Source organism: Convolutriloba macropyga, chromosome 1, assembly GCF_964194025.1.
Source record: "Convolutriloba macropyga chromosome 1, txConMacr16.3, whole genome shotgun sequence".
NCBI lineage: Eukaryota > Metazoa > Xenacoelomorpha > Acoela > Convolutidae > Convolutriloba > Convolutriloba macropyga.
In genome coordinates this window covers 51279836-51301686 of record NC_134468.1, presented here as the reverse complement: position 1 = coordinate 51301686, position 21851 = coordinate 51279836, and the positions used below count along the sequence as shown (strand labels likewise).

Below are 21851 nucleotides of genomic sequence, written 5' to 3'. Positions count from 1 at the left end.
GCCTCTCACAACCTTGACGAAATCAACGCAGAGTCACAATTGACACCTATGTAAGTTGGAACCATCAGAAGAAAACGAAAAGATTTAGCCAATTAATTTAAGAAATTATTTAAACGCAAAAATGAAGGCAACGCTGAAAACGAAAAAGGGGAAAAACGGAATTCCAATTTTAGAAATTATGTGTCCCCGCCCCTGTGCCTGTAAGCCCATATACACATTACTTGCTGTCAACTGACTTTTTGACTTTCCGCCGCCAACGAATAAAGCATCATTAACGGGGTAGCTAAGTTTTCTGCTCTCTAATCCTCGGGATGATATTTGAAGGTCTCTCAACTAAACTGCATATGACTATATGCTTGCAAATGTCTGATCACTTATTAACAATGCCCAAATGTTTGCTATGCGCACACCCTGCCAAATAAAATGTTTCGATTAAGCAAACAGAAACGCGTTTGTATGTTCTCATCATTTGTTGGAAACGAAATGCTGTCTCTAATAGCACTGATTTCTTCAATTTATCTGTCCTCGTTCGTATCAGCAGAGAGAACTTTTACCGTCGATTGGGAGGGTAAAACTTTTCTGAAAGATGGAGAACCCTTTCGATACGTTTCTGGAAGTTTCCATTACTCCAGAGTTCCCAATCAATATTGGGAAGACCGGCTGAAAAAGATGAAAACCGGAGGTTTGAACGCAGTCGAGACGTACTTTCTGTGGAACTTCCATTCTCAAGTTGAAGGCCAGTATGACTTTACAGGCGATCGAGATATCGAAAAGTTGTTGAAACTTGCCAACGATACTGGACTCTTGGTTATTGCGAGAGGGTTCCCGTTTGCATGTGCTGAATGGGAGTTTGGAGGGTTCCCGTGGTATCTGAAGCGGTACCAAGACATAATTCTCCGACGTTCCGACCCAAAATTTCTGGCGTATGTTGACGATTGGTTCGATGCCATTTTGCCTAAACTTGAACCTTTTTTGTATGAAAACGGAGGACCCATAATAACAGTACAGTATGAAAACGAGTACGGAACTTACTTCCCTGGGTGTGATCAAGATTACTTGCAACACCTTGTCTATAAGATTCGAGAGTATCTTGGATCCGATGTTGTTTTGTTCACGACTGATCGAGCATACACCGTACGGGCACTAAAGTGTGGGTCGGTAAAGACGGAACTAGCCACTGTGGATTTCAAGGTGACAAACTACCCCCAGTTTTACTTTGATGTGTTACGTCATTACCAACAGGATGGACCTGTTGTCAACTCCGAGTTCTATACAGGTAGGAGGCACTCCTTTCTTGGCATTAGACGAAATTTTTAACCAGAAACGCCGAAAATGTTTTTAATGACAGGTAAATAAATCAGAGGAATAAAACCTCAGTTAGCTTAAGTATCAGAACCTAATCATTAATGATGAATCGAAAGACTTCATTTAAATTGCTTCATTTAAATTCTGTGATTTTAAGTTCAACAATCATGAGTTCATTGTTTTTTCACATTGTGTCTCCAAAATTTAAAAAAAAAATTGAGCAATTTTGTTTCAGTTCATATGCACATACATTATAAAGTAGCTAAGAGCTCAACTGGCCTTTGCTTGAACATTACTCCATTTGAGCTGCTATTTAGCCACATAAAGAGACGGCACCTGATTAAATACTCTTATGATATTTAAGCAAGAAAACTTTATTTTTTCATATATATTCAAGCCGACAGTCATTCTTCAAGCTAGCTGATGTTCGTCAATATATGCAAATTTAGGACTTCAGTGGTGGTAATTGTTTTCTTAATGGTGTAAATTTGAGCTAATTTGTTGCAAATTTCACAGGAAAAACAAATTGATTTGTTTTCTTTTTTGATTTCGTTAAATTATGTGGAAATTGAAATACTGAATTTACCCTTCAACCAATCATAGACTGAAAGGACTCTGTTTTGTATATAGGGCTTGCACGTCTGACTTCTTCAGTGTTTTACAGAGTCGGTTAGTCTGAGAGAACTAGGTAGGCCTACTTCGCATGCAGAAATAAGTAGTCCTAACGCTTTTTTACTTTGAGGCTGTAAAAAGTGCGACCAGTGAGTTAACAAACGCTAACCGTAAAAATGACGAAAACAACCCTTACAGAGAAACTTAGACTTAGAGTTTTGAACTTCAGAAGTCTTTTGATACTTTAACAATGAATTATAATGAATCACAACCTCAGCGAAACACTGCTCACTACGCAAAATTAGTCAGGCAGTTGTCTACATTAAGACAAAAAGTGAACTCCTGTTAGAAGATATAATAATTTTTGAAATCACACAAATCCGCAATGCGGAACAGCTAAACATACTTTTAAATACCGCTTTACAATTAAAAAATTATTATTTTTAGCAGAGCAACAACCATTTCTCTCTCTCTCTCTCTACCAGAAATGATTTCACAAGTTGCTCGAACAGCATTTCTTTCTTGCTTGATAGTAATTTATGGCCAAGAATTAACAAAAAAGCACAACATTTTTTATAAATACATTTTTTTATCCGCAATACACTATTTTACCCACTATCGGATCCGCTAATTTAATATCTCAGAGGAGTTCACGACGAAGTATATACTGCTGATAAAGGAGACCAATTTCGAAAATCATCTTTTGAGTTTCTTAAGAGAATAGAACAAAGAATAGAACAAAGAATAGAACAAACCACTTTCATAACACTAATCCCTTGATGCAAGTAATCTTCCGTCCACAGTACTTGAGCACTAAAACACTATCGTTCTATCTCAAATACTTGCACAAGTTTGACCCCAAGTATTGCAAAGGAACTCTGAGGAATTGTGACCACATCCGGAAATTTTACCTCTTTGTTCCCCTGTACGCCAGGACCCATAGGCCGACCCCAGTGCCTATTGCATACCTTAAATGTGTTGAAGGAAGGACCACGAAGTGTGTGCACGGCGATACCTTCAACCTCCTATACAATGACTGAATCAGGGACAAGTTGGCAAACAGCGAGCCACCGCAAGAGGAAAAGATTTTGTCATCTCCTTGCTATGCAGCCACACCGTAGTCCTGCCCTCTACCATCAGGCTCTTGCTGATTGTCTAACACGGGACAAAGAATTTCTCTAATTCTTTTGGATCCTGCAACCAAGCTATGGACTTCGAAAATGGGCATTGCTAGTGGCCCACAGTCCCAGCTCTCCTGGTTGTTGTCCGAAAATCAGACACAGTTCTCCCAAAAACACCAGAAAATCCTATTTTTGATTCTATTGTTCCTTTATCGCTACTATGTAAAAAACTAATCCTTCATAATACTGTTGTGTCCACAGACTGAAGATTAGGATCAATTTTCTCTTCTTTTCTCTGGTTGGAATTTACTCAGAAAGAAATAAACAGAGAAAATTTTAAAGTATTGAGTAGCTCACAGTAGTCAATGTTGGATTCTAACCAGAAGATAAGCTAGTGAAAGCGATCTGAAGGAGGTCGTGGAGAAAGGGAGATGAGTTGAGGTCTCTTAGTACCCGAGACCGACAGTATGTGGACCACTTATTGGGGACTCTTGTCAGACAATTCATTGGCGAGGGACCTCAGATGACGACTCTAGTCACTGGCCCAACCACTCGACAGGGATGGCACATTCGTTATATTTCAGCAGCAAATTCCACAAATTTGGACGAATAACTCTCAACCCCGGATGGATGTAGCTGATGAAATACTGAGTGTACAAATTCAAGCAATCAAGGACTGAGAGGACTCTAATCTGTTTCATATAGCGCTTGCACGCCTGAATTTAGTCAGTCTAATAGATAGTTGCACTATGTGTGTACCAATTATTCCGATGTTGTATTATATTACCACCATTAAAATCGAAGTTTATCTTCAGTGTTTTACAGAGTCTGTTACTCTGAGATAAATAGGTAATTTTACTTCGCGCGCAGAAATGGGTAGCCCTAACTATCTATACTTTAAGGCTGTAAAAGGAGCCCAAGTAGGTTCTGCCTTAATTAAGTCTTTTGCCGTGTTTGTTTTGGCTGCCTGTTTTTTATTTGCATGCACTTGACTCCTTTCCTAAAACGCATGATGAGGTTTTTAATTTATCATGTTCTAGTGTTTTTATCAAACTGAATTTCGAAATAACTAATGTGACCAAACTTGAGATTTGATCGGAGAATCTCGATAGTGATTATAATATATCGCTTTTGATTCACTTTGAATCACCAGTTCATTGGCAGATTATGTCATTGTAAGTTCATGGCACACAAAATTCATTAAAACAACAATGCATTAAAGTTCTGAAAACTAGTTAATCTGAAAAAATTTGTTCTCTGTCTGATGTTTTGTTAGACAATCAGTATGGCATTTTTTATAATTTGGGGTTTTTTGTGGAAATCACTGACAATACTTCATCACATATTTGCACATTACATCCCGGTTGTCCATGATCAAAAATAGATACGTTAACAATCGACAAGTGGCAAAAAGGTATCAACTTTTTTTACTCATATCCACTGTTTTGAGCATCCAGTTAACCAGGGTCGAGGTTTTGTCAACAAATAATGGAAGAATTGTTGTGAATAGTCGGCGAACAAAAATAATTCACCGCTACTAACGGGAAGCGTTGAAAATAAAAATTTCACAGCTAAAAGCCACGAATCTTACGAGAATTACTGCAAAGTTTAGAGTAATTTTTAGCGCTGAGTTTTCATATTTTGCAATTCTTAGCGTTGAATTCTTTTTTTTTCACCGCATTCACGCATTCAACGCTAAAATTGCAATTCTTACACCTTTTCACCGCATTCACCGCAAATCTTACTATGTCTAGCGGTTTTTAGCGTTGACACCTCGACTCGAGAACCACAAAATTTATTGGGCATTTAGTTCTTCACATTTTTTTTAGTTAACTTAAGACTTTTAGCTCAAATTCAGTTACTAACTACTTGCGGTCCATATTCATTGCGACTTGTGAGCGATGTTATTGGTAGGTGCACAATTTGTGATTTTTTTATTATGTAAAGATTTTGAATTAATAATTAACTGGGTTACCATGACTAGGCTTCTAAAACAGCAGATCACCAGTTTGACAAATCTATTTTTAACAATTTATTTCAGTTTTCCAGATATGAAATATACGTTTCTATTCTCCCTACTTTGGTCAGGTAAGAATAAATATTCATTATCAGTTAAATTCATTAAATCAATAGTGTTTTCAGTTGGAATAGTAAAACCCACACAATCGAATTATCAACTACGACTAGTGAACCCACACCATTTTCTTTGCAATTGAGATACTGAAACACACACAATCAAAGGTCATGAGACATTAAGGAGGCTTCTTTTGCTTGCAGCTGGCTCACAGTTCTGCGCTTCCTGCTATGAACATAAAAGCGTTTCCTCGCATTAATGTGTGTGACTAAAACCGATTGAGCAAGCCTGCTGAAAGCGAATGACGAACCAGCTGAGTACAATGTTCTGTTGTCAGTGAGCCGAGCTATTCGCTTCAAAGTTTTTCTGACCATTTCAGAGAGTCCACCAAATGATTCAAAAGCCATGGGAATTACTTGATCACCTATGTTGGCACATTGCTGGCGATATGGTTCCAACTTCCTGTCTTCCGCAGCTCTCAGGGCAAAACCAGATTTCAATAATAATACTGGGTTGCAGTGGGGAGGTAATGATTATATCCAGAGCTGGCGGTTGCCCAGCAGACCAAAAAGGTAAATACCCATCTCCATGTCGAGAATTTGTTTCTAGTATCGGATTTTTCTGCTCGCAAACTGGTGACAGGTTGGCAGCACTGCAAGCGAAAAGAAATTGTCCCTGAGGCGGTCGTGTCGCAAAATCATATTGCCACGCCCATGACATTCAGAAGCATGATAACCGAGTGTATCCAAAGATCAATAGGGACACTTCCTTTCTTTTTCATATATGGGAGCGCCCAGTCTGTACTTCACAGCTGCACGAAACTCGTTTGGCATGAGATGGAGGCCGAGAGCCGGTATAGGAGCTGCCGATAACCATGCTCCTGATTGAGGAAGAGAGGGTGTGCAATAAACGAGCATTTTTTCTTTCGGATGTTTAATTTTCAATTAAATTATTGAGAGCAATTTCGTCGAGGACTTCCTGTATTTTGATTTGAGTAAGCTGCGAAGTTGACAAACCATTTATTTCATCAATCATTTTGACAATAGTGTGATCTGTTGTCGGACTTTGGGCAGTGATAACCTCCACTAATTTAGCAGACTGCGATATCGAATCAATATAAGCTGCTTTTATCTGATCAGACGCTCGTCGGATTCCAATTCCAGAGTTACTGATAGGCAAGCATGCTTGATGTCATGACTCATTGGACAGGACTGTTCTCAGTATATTCTCGAAAGCTGTCCTCTGACGCGAGCTAAATTCCTCAAAAATATTTACAGCTTCCTCTGATGGTGTATTGCAGCGCAGTGAATACACCATATTTGGTGCACCCAGGCAACTACGTAGAATACCAAGAGCACACAGTGGGTTGTTTATGTACTCCTGTTTCTCCAGTAATTTTCCGATCTGTTGAACACGTTTCTGTATCGAAGAAGCAACGAATCAGGGGATTGTCTTCATTTGTGATTGTCTTCATAATTCACAATTGGTATTGCGAGAGACCTTTCTCAAATTTATCGCATATTACACTTTCTTTTTCTTTTCAGTCCAAATGACACATTGTTAACAATCGTGGAAACTAGATTTTAAGGTGTCCTGTTCCTTCACCCCTATTTTTTTAACAACCTATTTTCAACCCCGATTTCTTAACCCCTATACCATTTAACCCCTCAACAATTTAATACCTATGATGTTCCACTCCGATTTCAATCTCCCTGTAGTTGAGAACAATCAATTCTCATTAGTCTAATTAATAGAGATTAGGGCAAAATGAAAGAAGTGTGAATGGTGTCAGGACAATTTACACAATTCAAATTAAACCAATGCCATTTTACCAAAATCCATTATAGCTAACCTGCTTTTTTAACCAATGCCAACTTTATTTTACCCAATTGTTAAAATTATCAGTACAACTGTTTAGCCGACGGCATAATTAAACTGCCTGTGGGACTTGATATGAAACTATCACAACTCAACATGGGGTTACAAATAGCGATATAATCCAATAGCCCGTGGGACTTGATATGAAACTATCACAACCGAACGTCGAGTAATTAAGCAAAAAGATCAACGAACTTTGGGTAGGTTGGCGTTGGGTAAGATGGCCTTGGGTAAGATGGCAGTCCGGATAAAATGGCATTGAGTAAAACGGCATTGGGTAAATTGTAATTCGGTAATTTTTCTTGTCTCCGTGAATACACTATTTCGAAAACACCATTTCACCCCAATTTTAATCAGTAAAATAATGGCTCATAATGGTCAGAAAAATAAAGCTAACAACCCGATAGATAAAAGCAAAATTATAGCCATTAGCGAATTAGTTATCTCAGTTGTCCCTGTTGGGAAACTAAAAGCAATTGAAAAGTGGATTGAACTCTGGAACATTTCTTGTTTCGTTGCATTCTGAATCAGCATTTTAACTGCCGTCTTTGAGTATAGCATTGCTTCCAAGAACAAAGATATATTGGTTGTTGAAGGCCATGAGTTTTCTGTTAAAAGAATAAATAACTTTTTCGCGAAATGTCAAATCTACAATTGCCGCGTTTCCGCATATACACATGATGGCCAATTTATTCGCGTAATCGGCGTGCACCTTTATACTGATTCTGTTGGAAAACCGGCCATGTGAAAAGTTATAAAAATATCAAAGCCCTGAGTGAAACTTATTCTTGTCTTTAATAATTTGTTTTCGTGTTAATCCAAATTTGAAATCTATCTTTATAATTTTGAGCTCCTTGCGTCCTCACGGAGTTACGTCAAAGCCTCATATCGCGAATTTGATCCCGGGCTTCAACCCTAGGAAGGGATCCCCAATTGACAATTTCTGTTAACCGCTTGTTTAAAAATTGTTTTGATTTCCTCAGTTGTGCATCAGAAAGTATACCTCAGAAAGTATTTCCTCAGAAATTAGGTTTTAAAATTTTTTAAATTTAGCTTTCATCATTTCATTTGAAAACTACCGGTTCTTCCGTCTTCTGGACTTGGACAGTTTTTGAACCTTTTTTATTCAAATCAAAAATGCAACATTAAGGAGGTCAGATTTTTCAAGAATTCTTTTTCGATCAAAGGCATTGCAATGAAAAAGGCCGTCTCGCTAATATTTTTTCGATTTCAGACAAACGCAAGTTGTTCAATGCTGCACTCTTGAACGGGTTTAAATTATAGGGGGTTAAAAATCGGAATGAAAAAAGTAGAATCAGATATTTTAACCCTGTATGACATTGACGAGTAAACTAGTTCTGCTGTTGTCACTATTGTCCACGCACGCTAACAGCTCTGATCTTAAAACATGATCATGAATAGCTCTGAAAATATCGAGTAATTAAATTGTCTTGATTAAACATTGCAGTTGCATCGTAGTGTTATAAATCCATTAGTTGCGGAGACAAAATTGGGGTTACTGTAGGAATGGAAAGATAAACTTAAGCGTTTTTCGGAAAAGACCTAAATCAATACTGACCTTGAATTATTCCCAACACCAAGGCGAATTCTAAATTTGAAATTGTACAAAGATAATAATGGTGAAGAAATTTAAGCTGATGAGAACGGTTGAATAAATAAATATTGACTCTGATAAAGATTATATAATAGAATGAACACCAAAATGCTCACCCACGTAATATTGGGTTAGAAACCCAAATTAGGGCCTAGGTTATCAAAGTCATGAATGACCTTCTGAAAACTTTTCCCAAAAAAGTATTTTTCACACAAAGATTCGGAACATTTGGTAAAAATAGGACTAAACTATCATAACCAAACACAGATAAGTAGTATATATACGGCTCAATTTTAGCCAATTTTTGTAACCTAAATCAGTCTGAAAATAATTATATTGTCGTGATAATCCGAATTGCGGAGTAAATTTTTTTAGACGAGTGAGTTAACAGATCTCTGTCGTGGTACTGAAAATTATAATAATCGTTTGAACTAGTATACTGTGGTAACTATACTTTTTGTTAAATTAACTTAGCAAATTTTCAACTACTTTCTCTTTTTAGACATTTTCTTATAACTTAGTAGAGCTTAAACTGTTATCTAGTAGGTATTTGCTAAACGCTTCGATACTTGGCACTCATAGACATTTGTAACTAGTTGTTCTGAAAGAACCATAGCCTGTAATGATTAGGACTGGGTAAGACTTAATCGTTTCTTTCGGTTTTCTGTTAATCAACAGCGTAATTGTACAGCTTTAGTAACTTCACAATACATCTCTAAGGATCTGAAATCATACTCAATCTAGCTTCAATTTATTGGATTTAAATTAGTTCGGTGACTAGTAAAGTAGTGATCAACCAATCAATAATTAGGTTAAGTTAGGTTAACGAACTGGAGGACACCATGGAATCCCGGACAACATCAAGACGATTGATTTCTGAGAGTATTAATCGGCCAAGTTCCTTCTAGGAGACCGCATAGTGAAGCCACTCTGAGGGTAGGCCTGCCTGCTCGTAGAAGACTTGGCAAGTTAAGTTAACTCATGTAGTATGGAGTGGTGAACCAAGTAGACAATTAAAAAGGTCTGCAGTAACCTGAAGTAGCTCATGGGCAATGTCTTAACGTTCTATCAAGTTGGTTAATACTCGTCTGGTTGGGTTGTGGAGTGAACACCGACGAGCTCTTCACGTCATCTACTATTTGTTTTAAGTATATTGGTTGATCGATTAATTAGAAAGTGAATTGACCTGGTATAATTCTCAATCTTAGAGTCACCAATTTATTTCATTTGGTAAAACACTTCTTAGAAGCTAAAATATCATATAACATAGAGAGGCATTACAAACATATTCTAATATCATCATTATTATTGGCAATTGACTACAGTTCTATAGCGCCTGAAAATACTTTCTTTAGGACTTGAACGGAGGGCCTGATATAACCCTTTACTCTAGTTAAGAGTAGAAGGTTTGTGAAGTTAATATCCAGTCCAGTAGTTTTCTCTAAAGATAGATTCTAGGAACAATTGTGGAATTGTGAATAGGGTAAAACCTCCACCCTAAATATTCATATTCTATAGTTATTTCAAATGTCAGTTTTGACCCAACGTGAATTCCTGGATATCGGCTGCAAAAATCTGATAACACTTCTATATCTGATAACACTTCTCATAACAATCTCGGTTTTTTTCGTATTTTTAAAGTAGAGTCAGATGTATCAACTTGAATCGACAACAACTGTCAGTCGAGTTTTGGTGTATAATTATCTGCTTTTGTCAAAATGCTTTTTGTTTTGCGTAAAATGTGTTGTCCAGAATCAAATTGACTGAATAATGTTTCAGGATGGTTGAACCACTGGGGGAAACCATTCCAGAAAGTATCAGCGACAGATCTTGCAGAATCTCTCGAAAAGATTCTTGCTCTAAATGCCTCTGTGAACTTCTACATGTATACTGGTGGCACCAACTTCGCCTATTGGTCGGGTGCCAATTACGTTCGACCTGTCGACTCCTATGATCTAACAACTTATGACTATGATGCTCCAATAAGCGAGGCGGGTGACACGACGTGGAAGTATTACGTAATCCGAGATACGATTGCAAAATTTTTTCCTGTTCCTGTAGTAGATGTGCCTGCGAATTCGACCAAAACCTCAAAAGCTGACGTTAAATTAGATCTCTGTGGATCCCTCATCGATTTTCTGGACATCATTATTTCAGACAACGGGTTCATTACGTCAAAGTACCCCCAAAATATGGAGAGATTGGGTTTTGATTACGGTTTTGTTATGTACAGAACCCAGCTTAAGGAAAATATGTCTGGGAGAATGGAAATAAATTTTGGCGTGGATGGCCTGGGCGACCGAGCGTCCATTCTTCTTGCCCAGACAGGAAATACTTCAGATGGAGCTGTCTTTTTGGGAACTGTCGATAATAATCACTTCGAAGCACCCAAATTGAGCATCGATAGTCTCAGTATAAATGAAGGATCATTTCTGGTGGTCATTGTAGAAAACAGAGGGCGGGTGAACTGGGGTCCACACATGAACACACAAAACAAAGGAATCAAGAAAAATGTCACTCTGAACGGAAAGTGAGTTTCCTTATTAAAATTGATTTTGCTAGTTTCAGGTTTCAAATATTGCGCTGTCTTTCACTGATCGCATACAGATGTTGTTGGGTTATGGACTTTCGCAAGCGGAATAAAAAGCGTTTTTAACTAAGAAAAAGAATTAATTTCTCCTAAATGAGAGAATAACAAAATGATATTTTACAGTAGAATTTAGAGATTTACAGGAGAGATCTGATTATTAGATCAAGATGGTGATTTGAATTTGGGGATGAAAAAAGACTCAAAAATCAGCTGTATATATACCCATTATCAGTGTGAAAAAGTCAAGATACAAAACTAATCTTAGCACCGTGATTTATAGTGGGGGTCGCAAAGGTTACCCAATATGGTTTGCTTCTGCAAATCAGTCGCAAAGGGAACCATAAATGGAATGCATTTGCACTTTTCTGAGAATTCATTCACACTTCCGGAGATATCATCATCATTTAATACATGCTGGGAAGATTTTACATCAATTAATCTAACTCTAATAATAGTTATCTAGATTCACCAATTTGAACCGAATATTGATTCTCAGCACCATTTCTTGACGATTCATTTATAATTTCTTTGATCAAAATCAAATTGCTTGTCTTTCTAATCTGGTAAGTCAAAACTTTCTTTCTAATTATCACTAAGTTTAAGAGTATAGTTTGATCGAAATTCTAACACCCCCACTCAGACTTGAGCTGATTGCGTAGAGTCTGTTCCCATCAAAACTGCTCTGAATGTTTCCACTTTCGAAACGGGTAAGGACTTTGTGAAGATGTCCGCTGCCATTTTGTCTGTAGGAACGTAATGAATTGAAATAGTCCCATCCTCCGTTTTGTCCCGGATGAAGTGAAACTTTGTTTCGATGTGCTTGCTCCTTTTGTGCATGACTGGGTTTTGGCAGAGTCTGATACAACTTTGGTTGTCTTCTCCAATTGCTATTGGACGTTTCTGTTGGATGCCAAAATCCTCTAGAAGTTGTTTCAGGTAAAGTGCTTCCTGAACTGCTGCTGCCATGCCCTGATATTCTGCTTCTGATGAAGAAAGAGCAACTGTGGCCTGCTTCTTGACACCCCAGCTGAGTGCTGCGCCACTTCCGTTGAGCTTGAAGTAATAGCCCGTTGTTGATTTTCTGTCGTTCACGTCTCCAGACCAGTCTGCATCACTTTCCCCCACTAAATCATAACTAGCCTCTTTTGTGTAAGTAAGTTTTAAACCTTTTGAACCTTGAAGATATCGCAGAAGTCGTTTTCCGCACATCCAGTGTTGATTGGTAGGTGCATTCATGTGTCTGGACAGAATGTTGACTGTGAACATGATGTCTGGCCTCGTCTGTTTGGCCAGATACAGTAGTGATCCAACCAAGCTTCTGTAGATCCTCTGGTCCACTTCTTCGTCTCCGTTCTGTGCTGTCTGAAGTTTCAAATTCAAATCAGCTGGAGTTCTTGAGGGTTTGCATTGATCCATTTGAAACCGCTCAAGCATTGTTTCTATGTAGCGTTCTTGGTCGACTGTGACTTTGCCCTCTTCTCGTCTGATTCTTAGACCCAGAAACCAGTGTAGTCTCCCTCTGTCTTCCATGTGAAAGGTTGCTTCTAGTGCCTTCTTGACATCAGAGACCACTGTCATACTTCTTGATGCTACTATGATGTCGTCAACCCAGACCAAGATGAAGGTGTGATCCTCTGCTTCTGATCTTGCGAACAAGCAGTGATCGTTCCTGCTTCTGGTGAACCCCTGTCTCAGTAGGAAGTTTGCCAGCTCTTTGTACCAGTTGTTAGCAGCCTGTTTCAAACCATAAATTGATTTATTTAGTCGACATACTAACTTCTCCCCATCTGATCCGCGTTTTACAAACTCCTCTGGCTGTTCCAGATACACTTCTTCCTCGATTGGTGAGTGCAGGAAAGCAGTCTTGACATCAAATTGGTGCATCACATGGCCTTGCTTCGCTGATAGCTGAAGTAGAATCCTGAATGTCTCTGGCTTACAGGTAGGCGCAAAATTCTCAAAGTAGTCCAGTCCTTCCACTTGTTTGAAGCCTTTCGCCACATAGCGCGCTTTGTATTTGTCCACTTGACCACTGGGTCCCAATTTCACTTTGTAAACCCATTTGCCCGGTATGACGTCCCTGTCTGTGGGTGGTCTCACTAGGTTCCAAGTCTCGTTGTCTTGGAGTGCCTTGACCTCGTCCTTCATTGCCCGGTGCCACTGGTCCCAATCGTCACCTTGCTTGGCTTCGTAGACTGTTTTGGGTTCCACATAGTCGCCCTCAGTCACAGCAAGATGGGTCCTGACTTCTCCAAAAAATTGCCGAACATTCCTTGCTCGTGTCCCTCGTCTGGGCTCCGCTCTGTCCGCGTGTTCCAGTGCATCTTCATTGAAGCCAACTGTCTCTAACTGTGAGAAGTCTTCTGTGTCACTGTCTTCCAGTGAATCTGAGTCTCTGTGACTCCCTCTTGTTGCAGTACATTCTTCATCTAGTGCTGTTTCTCCAACATCCGAGGCCTCTTGTCTCAGTGTTGTTTCTTGAGTATTCACGCTCCCTGCGTCATGCCACTCCTCCTTTATTGCAGTAGATGTGTCCTGTCGTTCTCTGTTGTCATCGTCTTGATGACCATCATCTGGGTGGCAGATTCCCAGTTCCGACCCATCATCTAGTAGGTCCGCCGTTTCTTTGTTGTCAGGGATTGAGCCCACTTCAGACTCCTTGATGATCACATCTCGAACTGCCATCACCTTGCGTGTGTTGGGTATGTACACCAGGTATCCGTTTTCTCCTTCAGTGTAACCCACAAACTTTCCTTCCAGTGCCTTGGGTTCAAGTTTGCTGACTTCTCTGTCCCTCTTCCTCATGAAGACTGTGCAACCAAAAATAGATAATTTACTAATTGAAAGCTTAGGTTTTATACCTCTCATCAGCTCTGCTGGGCATTTTTCTTCTCCTCGTCTCACAACCAAGTTTCTGATCCCTGCTGCGTGAAGAATTGCTGCTCCCCACATCATCTTGGGAAGTCCTGAGTCAATGAGCAAACATCTTGCCATCTCCAGCAGTGTCCTGTTGCACCTCTCAGCTAACCCATTCTGTTGTGGCGTTTCTGGTATGGTCTTCTCCTGTAGAATGCCTGCATCTAAGCAGTACGTCTTGAACTGCTCTGAGAGAAACTCCTTCGCATTGTCTTGCCTCAGTTTCTTGGGCGTCCCCACACTGAGAACAAATTTCTTCAGGCTGGCCAGTGCTTCACTCTTTGCCTTAAGCAAGTCCACAAACACAAACTTCGTGTACTGGTCTGCAAACACAATGCAGAACCGGAACCCTGACAGTGACTCTACTCTGAAAGGTCCCATCACGTCTGTGAACACCCTCTCCAGCTTCTCTTCTGCTTGGGTCTCTGCCACTCTTGGTACTGGAGTCTTTGTGATCTTGGCCAATGCACACACATTGCATACATCATCGAGTTCCCCCACTGTCTCTGGTGCATTCCTGACCACATCCGCTTGATTCAAATGACCCAATCGTCTGTGCCACTTCCTTGCACTGTCAAGTTTCACGCTGTTGGAACTCATCTTGAATTCTAGAACGCTGCAGGGTAAGTAAAACAAATTATTTTCTTGTGTTAGTTTTACCCGAGTTCCCTTCTGGAGTTTCATGCAGCTGTTTCCTCTCTCGAAAGTGAAGCTATGTCCCCACTCCGTGCATCTTGAGACTGATAGGAGGTTTGAAGAATAGTCCGGCACACACAGAACATTTTTGAGTTCGCATTGGAATTCCCCTTTGTTTGAGGGTATGCTGATCCTCACACAGCCTCTGCCCACCACTCTGGAAGCCTCTCCGTTGGGATTTCTGACCACTGATTGAATGGGCACAAAGTCCAGAAACGCATCGATGTTCGTCACTATGTGATCTGTACAACCACTGTCCACTAGCATGCCTGCTGTCTTCCACTGGGTAAGAGCTGCCCAGCATTCCTCGTCTGGTGTAGCCAATGTTGGACCCATTGCCACTGACTCATGTTTGCCTCCATCTCTTTGTCTCTTGAATGCCCTGTCTAGGTGACCCTTCTCACCACACTTGCTGCATTGTGCTGTCTCCTTCTTCCTGCAGTCCTTGGCAAAGTGTCCAGGGATCCCACACACAAAGCAGTTTCCTTTCTTGGGTCCCTTCTTGAAGTCACGCTTCACTGCCAGTGCCACTGAACCACTTTGTCCCTTGTGTCTCTGCACCGTGCTCTCATGAAAGTTCTGCAGCCTTTTCCTCAACTCTGTGAAGTTCGTTGCCGGGTTGAAGCTTTCCTGTATAACAAAACTTTCATACCTCATTGGCAGACCACTGAGGACCAAGGCGTTGAAGAGGGTCTCTGAGACTGCTTCCCCTGCTTCTTGTAGCCTTGTGAGCAACTCCTGTCCTCTGATGAAGAAGCTGTCCAAATCCTCAGAATCCTCGAGCTGCAGTCGAGCAAGCTGTGCCACTAAAGTCACCACTGTCGGCGTCTCCACACTCTGAAATCTCTCCTGCAAAAGCTTCCAAGCCTTTGCTCCATCTCCAATGCCATCATCTCCCACACAGTCATGTCTCATCAGCATGAGGGTTGTTGCATCTAGAGTCAGTGCCAGATGGCACCACACATTGTTCCGTTTCTCCTTGATGTCTGCAACTTCCTTCTCATATGCATCCTTCAGCACCTTGTGGTTCTTCTTTTCATCATTGGTTGCCCCATTGGCCAGTGGCGCAGGCTCATTGGGTTGCTCCTCTGTCCCCAGTAGTGATTTGTAGAGTCCCTTCGTCTGCATCATCGCCACAAATCTTGTGCTCCAGATTGGAAAGTCCTGTGCCTTTCCTGTGTAGGTCAGCAGCTTCACTGTCTGTTGATCCATTGAAGTTTGAGCAGGCAAAACAGTTGTGAAAAGAAAAGGTACTAAGCAGAAAAGGATTATGACTGTCAACAACAAATTAGTTTTTTTTTGGAAATTAATTTTATGACTTAAAAAATTGCTGGGCCCATAACCTGTTGGGTTATGGACTTTCGCAAGCGGAATAAAAAGCGTTTTTAACTAAGTAAAAGAATTAATTTCTCCTAAATGAGAGAATAACAAAATGATATTTTACAGTAGAATTTAGAGATTTACAGGAGAGATCTGATTATTAGATCAAGATGGTGATTTGAATTTGGGGATGAAAAAAGACTCAAAAATCAGCTGTATATATACCCATTATCAGTGTGAAAAAGTCAAGATACAAAACTAATCTTAGCACCGTGATTTATAGTGGGGGTCGCAAAGGTTACCCAATATGGTTTGCTTCTGCAAATCAGTCGCAAAGGGAATCATAAATGGAATGCATTTGCACTTTTCTGAGAATTCATTCACACTTCCGGAGATATCATCATCATTTAATACATGCTGGGAAGATTTTACATCAATTAATCTAACTCTAATAATAGTTATCTAGATTCACCAATTTGAACCGAATATTGATTCTCAGCACCATTTCTTGACGATTCATTTATAATTTCTTTGATCAAAATCAAATTGCTTGTCTTTCTAATCTGGTAAGTCAAAACTTTCTTTCTAATTCTCACTAAGTTTAAGAGTATAGTTTGATCGAAATTCTAACAGATGTGTTCGTTTAATCAGATGCTTTTATTATAAGCTCGCATTTACTAAGCTCAATTTATTAATAGCAGATTTTTGACCTTGGCTCTGGAATAAGAAGGCAAGTTGATCAAGACATCGTATTTAATTACAATAATCAAAATTGAAACAAACTCACTCCGCAGATGTTTCATCATATCTTTATGGGTATTCAAACTTGCCAACCAAAAACGCACAATAATCTCCTATAAATGTCCGTCAGAAAAATCTGTTCTATGAACTTGCTATTGTTTCCAAGTTTCTATAAGGGTCGTTTTAATGGTGGTCGTCATGATTTCATCCAAAATAATCTAATCACAATCCAATCACGAAACTGGTTCTATTATTTTTTCTTTCCTGAAATTTTGCTCCGTTTTATGGTTGATGCCGTGCTCTAGATGTCAGGACATTCTTTATAATATTTTGGAGTTTTCTCGAAGAAAAGATCATTGCCAGTCAGCTCCCCTAACAAAAGGAGAGTATTTGGCCCATTTTTACCTCTTTAATTCCACAAAACGTATCTTAATACATGTAAATAGGCTTTATAGTGTGAGATAGGCGAAAAAGGAACGATTATACTAACTGGTTTACACTATTAAACCAAAAATATAATTAAATATTACTGTAAGAAAACACTATGATTGTTGATACTATAGTAAAACATTACAAAACTTATGCCAATGAATTTTTCTCTCAATTCCTCAAATTAATTAAAATCTATTTGCATGGGCGCCAGCTCGTATTGTGTAGAAGATGTAATACTCATGTACACCTTTACCATAATCAGAGACTGAGAAGACTCTATTCGCTTTTATATAGCGCTTGCACGTCTGACTTCAGTCAGTGTAGTATAGTAGATAGCTGCACGGCTCTTTTCTGTTATTGCTCTTTTCTGTGATGGCTATATAAGTTGAAAGGATTACGATCCATTCAACTTATATAGCCAGTGTGTTTGCACCCCCCAAATTTATACTTTTTGGTCCTGAGAGATCCCTTATTTTTGTCATAATAAATTGCCGGTACCGGCAGACAAATTGGGTGAATTTTTGCTTCCGGTTGTCAAAAAAATTAGTGCCATAAAGCTATTCCTGTCAAAGAACAGCCCAAAAATATTTAAAAATACGCATTATTCTTTGTCTGCTTACATAAACAAAAGTTCAATTACCGTATACGTCTTAATTTCAAAACTTCGCCGCATAATTAAATTGTAAATGCCGTTGTATATAATCGTATATGTAACTGTATGAAATGCAACCAATATACTATAACATGCTACATGGGGGGGGGGGGGGCAATAACAGAAAAAAGCCAGCTGCACTATGCGTATATCTCCCACCTTGACTCCAGTGCTATGTAAATTATACACCGTAATAAACAAGGGTCTGCCTTAATTGTTTTCAGTTGAGGGAAGGGCGATGAAGTGGAGTCACGATTGCGTGTATTATTTCTTAATCCATTTCTTCCTTACTTAAGAATGAATTGGACAATCTGATCCATTTTTAGTGTTTTGGAGGATTGGCAAATGTCTCATCTACAATTGGAGAACCTGAATAAGAAATGTAAGAAAGGATTACGATCCATTCAACTTGAAAGTGACGCTAAATTGTCCACTGTTCTGCCCCTGGTTTACCAAACAACAGTGACTCTGGACTTACATGACACTTTCCTCAACACTACGACCTTCTCTCGAGGAGTTGCAATCGTGAACGACTTCATCCTGGGTCGCTATTGGCCAGTTATGGGGCCTCAACAGACACTGTTTGTACCTGCCGCTATTCGTAACTCCAAACAGTTCACTCTCACTCTGGTGGAGTTTGAAAAACAGAGCGAAGATGCCAGGGTTGATTTTCTTGACTTCCCAATTCTGGACGCATATTGACGCACACATATTGAGCTACCACTTGTGTGTGTTTATGAACTAATTTATAAATATTTATAAATTATCCATTATTTTTTGACTGGGGTTGTAATTGACCATTCGAGTATTTTCTGTAGTTTGTAAATTCATGAATAATGCAAGCGTTATAACTGTTTGAAATGGAGGAAAAGAAAACAAATGAAAGACCCAAGATCCATTAGATGGGATTTAAACTTCAAAGCAGCTTTTGATAGTGGTTTTCTAAATCGCAGTATAACCGGCATCAATTGAACACTATAATTGTACTCGCTACAAAAATATTTCTTGCTTTTCAATGTCGGGTTCAGTTTCCGAGTTTTTTTTAAAAATTTCCCTAGTTATGAGTGAAATTAAAACTTGCAAGATACCTGCAATAATTTTTCTAGATATCTATCCAGGCAAAAATAAATCACGGTAATATTGTTTTAGAAAACACCTTTGAGGCAAAAATTTTTCCAATTCCGATTTTTGTTTGAGTATTTTATGAGATTTTTTAGTATTTTTGGTAGCTAAAACAAATTGACAACCAAATGAATTGAATCTTAAATAATTTCAGTTAGCAGAAATGATTCTATTGAATTTTCTCCTAAATACCTTTTGAACATGAATTCTTGCAAGAATCCTGAAAGTTTCCTGCAAGAACGCAAAATCAAATACACTTTTCCGAGAAAAACGAGTACCATTGCAAGTCATTCAAATCCCTCTAATTTAAACTCAAATTTACCTAATAAACGACGAAAACAATTGTTTTCATTTTTTTTCACTTATTTTGTTCCAACGAAATGTTCATAGGGAAACCAACAGTCGGATTTTTTGTCATTGATATTTTGCCAGACCATAAGTACCACACCAAAACACCAAACTGATTGTGCCACACAAAATGGCTTCAAAATGTCTGCTAAAAAATTGCACGATTGGCACGAGTACCAAGTTTTTAGACGGATTGTTAAAAAGTTGATTTTTTTGTCTTCACAACTTTCTTTATGCAGCGCGATAAACCCCACCCTCGTTTGTGACCCGATCGCGCATCAGTCTTAGCTATTTTGGGTCTTTTTGTCGCTGGTGGCTAGGTCAGTTGCGCTCCTTATGGAGCTCATAATGCACCAATTTTAGGCGGGGATTATTGCGCCGTGGACCCAGCTGCAAGAAGAAAAAGTTAATTATAAAAATGAGCATCTAAATGAAAGTAAATTGCTTCATGGCGAAATAAAATGTTAACATTTGGCAGTTTCGGTTTTTAAAAAATAAACGGATTTGCATATAAATCAACTTTTTTGCCAGGCCATATAGAAACTTGTTGCTGCTACTAATCACGAAAATTTTTTATAACAGGAGTTCTTGATGCCAGATTGTGTAATACAATTAGTTTGGTGTGATACTTTGCAAAATATCAATAAAACATCCGACTGTTGCTTTTCCTATAAACCGTCGTCAAAGAAGCTAAAAAGGTTCATGCAAAAACTAAGACAAATTTTCTGCTGCAAAAACCGGCAGGCCTTCTCTGGTGGCCCCTTCTCGAGCACACGAATCGGAAAAGTTGCGACTTTCTAGCAAGCTGTTCGATTCATCTTGCAAGTAATCTTGCAAAATGAAGCAGAAAGCCTTCAAGAACCTTGAAAATGAATCAAAAAGCTTTCAAGATTCTCGCAAGTTTTTCAATTCGCCGATCACTAGGGATGATACTTTAGTTTTCAAGAAGTATGGTTGTACAGTTTCCATATGCTTAGTAACTAGTCATTCGGTTTTTAGAATAAAAAGGAGTGCCAGATATTAATTTTATAAATAAAAAATGATTTGGTAACAGTTTTACTGGAGTGACTTTGCATAATGTATTTCAAATAATCAACAATGTCACTCCTGTACAACTGTTACCAAATAATCAACAAATCTGATCGACTAGCAGGAAAATCATAGTAGCTGAAAATCTCAAGACTTCAGTTTAGAAGAGGATGTTTTCTGTTAATATAGTTCTGGTAATGTTCAATTGACACACAAGACGTCATTGAAAAGAGAAAATTTACATAATTCAAAACTCACCACAAAAATACTTGTCAACTTGAGCTAGCTCTCCTTCCCTTATTTATAAACTGATTCTCAACTGAAAAAACTTCATAGGGCTTTTCAAGACTTTCCGCAGTGATCACTTTTGAGTTAATCGCAGCAAACTAAGGATAGAAGATAGTGAAAAGTCCGCGGGTAAACTATAAGTCCTAAAATAGTTGGAATTAATTGAGTTTGAAATATGGCATAAAGACAAGGACTTTGAACTGCTGAAATCAGTTTCCGAATTTTTCTGTGACAACCAATACCTTGTACGCATACACTTAATTTCTTTTCCTTTATCGCAAACACATTTGGAGTTCTGATTTCACGGTTTCTTCACCACATGTGCATACACTATTCGTTAATAATCTAAACACCTCTCTGATTTTTACATCCTCCTATTTATTATTTGTATGACATTATAAGGCACCATGTTTAACGAACAGCAAAAATGCATGCTTAAGTTTTTAGGTATCAGCTGTATTTCGAAACATTGCTCATTAGAGGCATACACATACTGGAGCAAGTGATCTGTCAAAATTTTGGTTAAAAAATTATCTAAATAATACCTTTTCCTTAGCGAAAAGTTTGAATGATTCACAGGGCAGCTCTTAATCCTTTTAACTTTATCTTTAAAGCGAACCATGCGTGCGTAAATCTACTGACTTTCTGAACAAATTCCTTGACGATATCTTTGCTCTTCTACTTTGAGAAAGTAAACGGATTCGGACTGCTTCCAAAATTTTGCTTTCTTAAAAAGATATTTTAAAGGACTCAATTGGTTTACAGGGCTGCACCTTATCTTTTCATTTTTTCCTTTCAAATTGAACCATGCGTGTATAAATCTACCGATTTCTGAACAAAAAGTTCCTTGACGAAGTCTTTGCTTTTCCTCATGGGAAAGCAAATGGATTCGTACTGCTAAACAATTTTGCTTTCCTCTTCCAAATTTTTGCCGAAACATTGCATAATTGAGGCACACTGAAGAGAACGAGTTGTCCACAATTAGATTAAAAAAATAATTTTATTGCATTGCCAACAGTTTCATTTGATAAACAGGCCAGCACCTGATTTTTTCGACTTTACCTTTCAAAGTGAACCATGCGTGCATAAATCTACTGACTTTCTGATTAAAA

The 21851-nt window shown here is 38.7% G+C and overlaps 1 protein-coding gene across 1 annotated transcript; it reads left to right on the top strand.

Annotated features, from left to right (window-relative positions):
* The first annotated feature begins 441 nt into the window (after window positions 1–441).
* LOC142349730 (beta-galactosidase-like) lies at window positions 442–18765 on the top strand. The gene is made up of 3 exons (XM_075401475.1): window positions 442–1276; window positions 10385–11135; window positions 18279–18765. Exons 1-3 carry the CDS (start codon window positions 457–459, stop codon window positions 18652–18654), a joined length of 1947 nt encoding a protein of 648 aa, XP_075257590.1. The 5' UTR covers window positions 442–456; the 3' UTR covers window positions 18655–18765.
* The last annotated feature ends 3086 nt before the right edge of the window (window positions 18766–21851 follow it).

Bases quoted from the DNA above. Each gene is read 5' to 3' on its own strand.
- LOC142349730 (XM_075401475.1), top strand. From the start codon at position 457: ATGTTCTCATCATTTGTTGGAAACGAAATGCTGTCTCTAATAGCACTG. The intron at 1,277-10,384 runs GTAGGAGGCACT...ATAATGTTTCAG, and splicing joins CAACTCCGAGTTCTATACAG to GATGGTTGAACCACTGGGGG. The intron at 11,136-18,278 runs GTGAGTTTCCTT...ATCCATTTTTAG, and splicing joins AATGTCACTCTGAACGGAAA to TGTTTTGGAGGATTGGCAAA.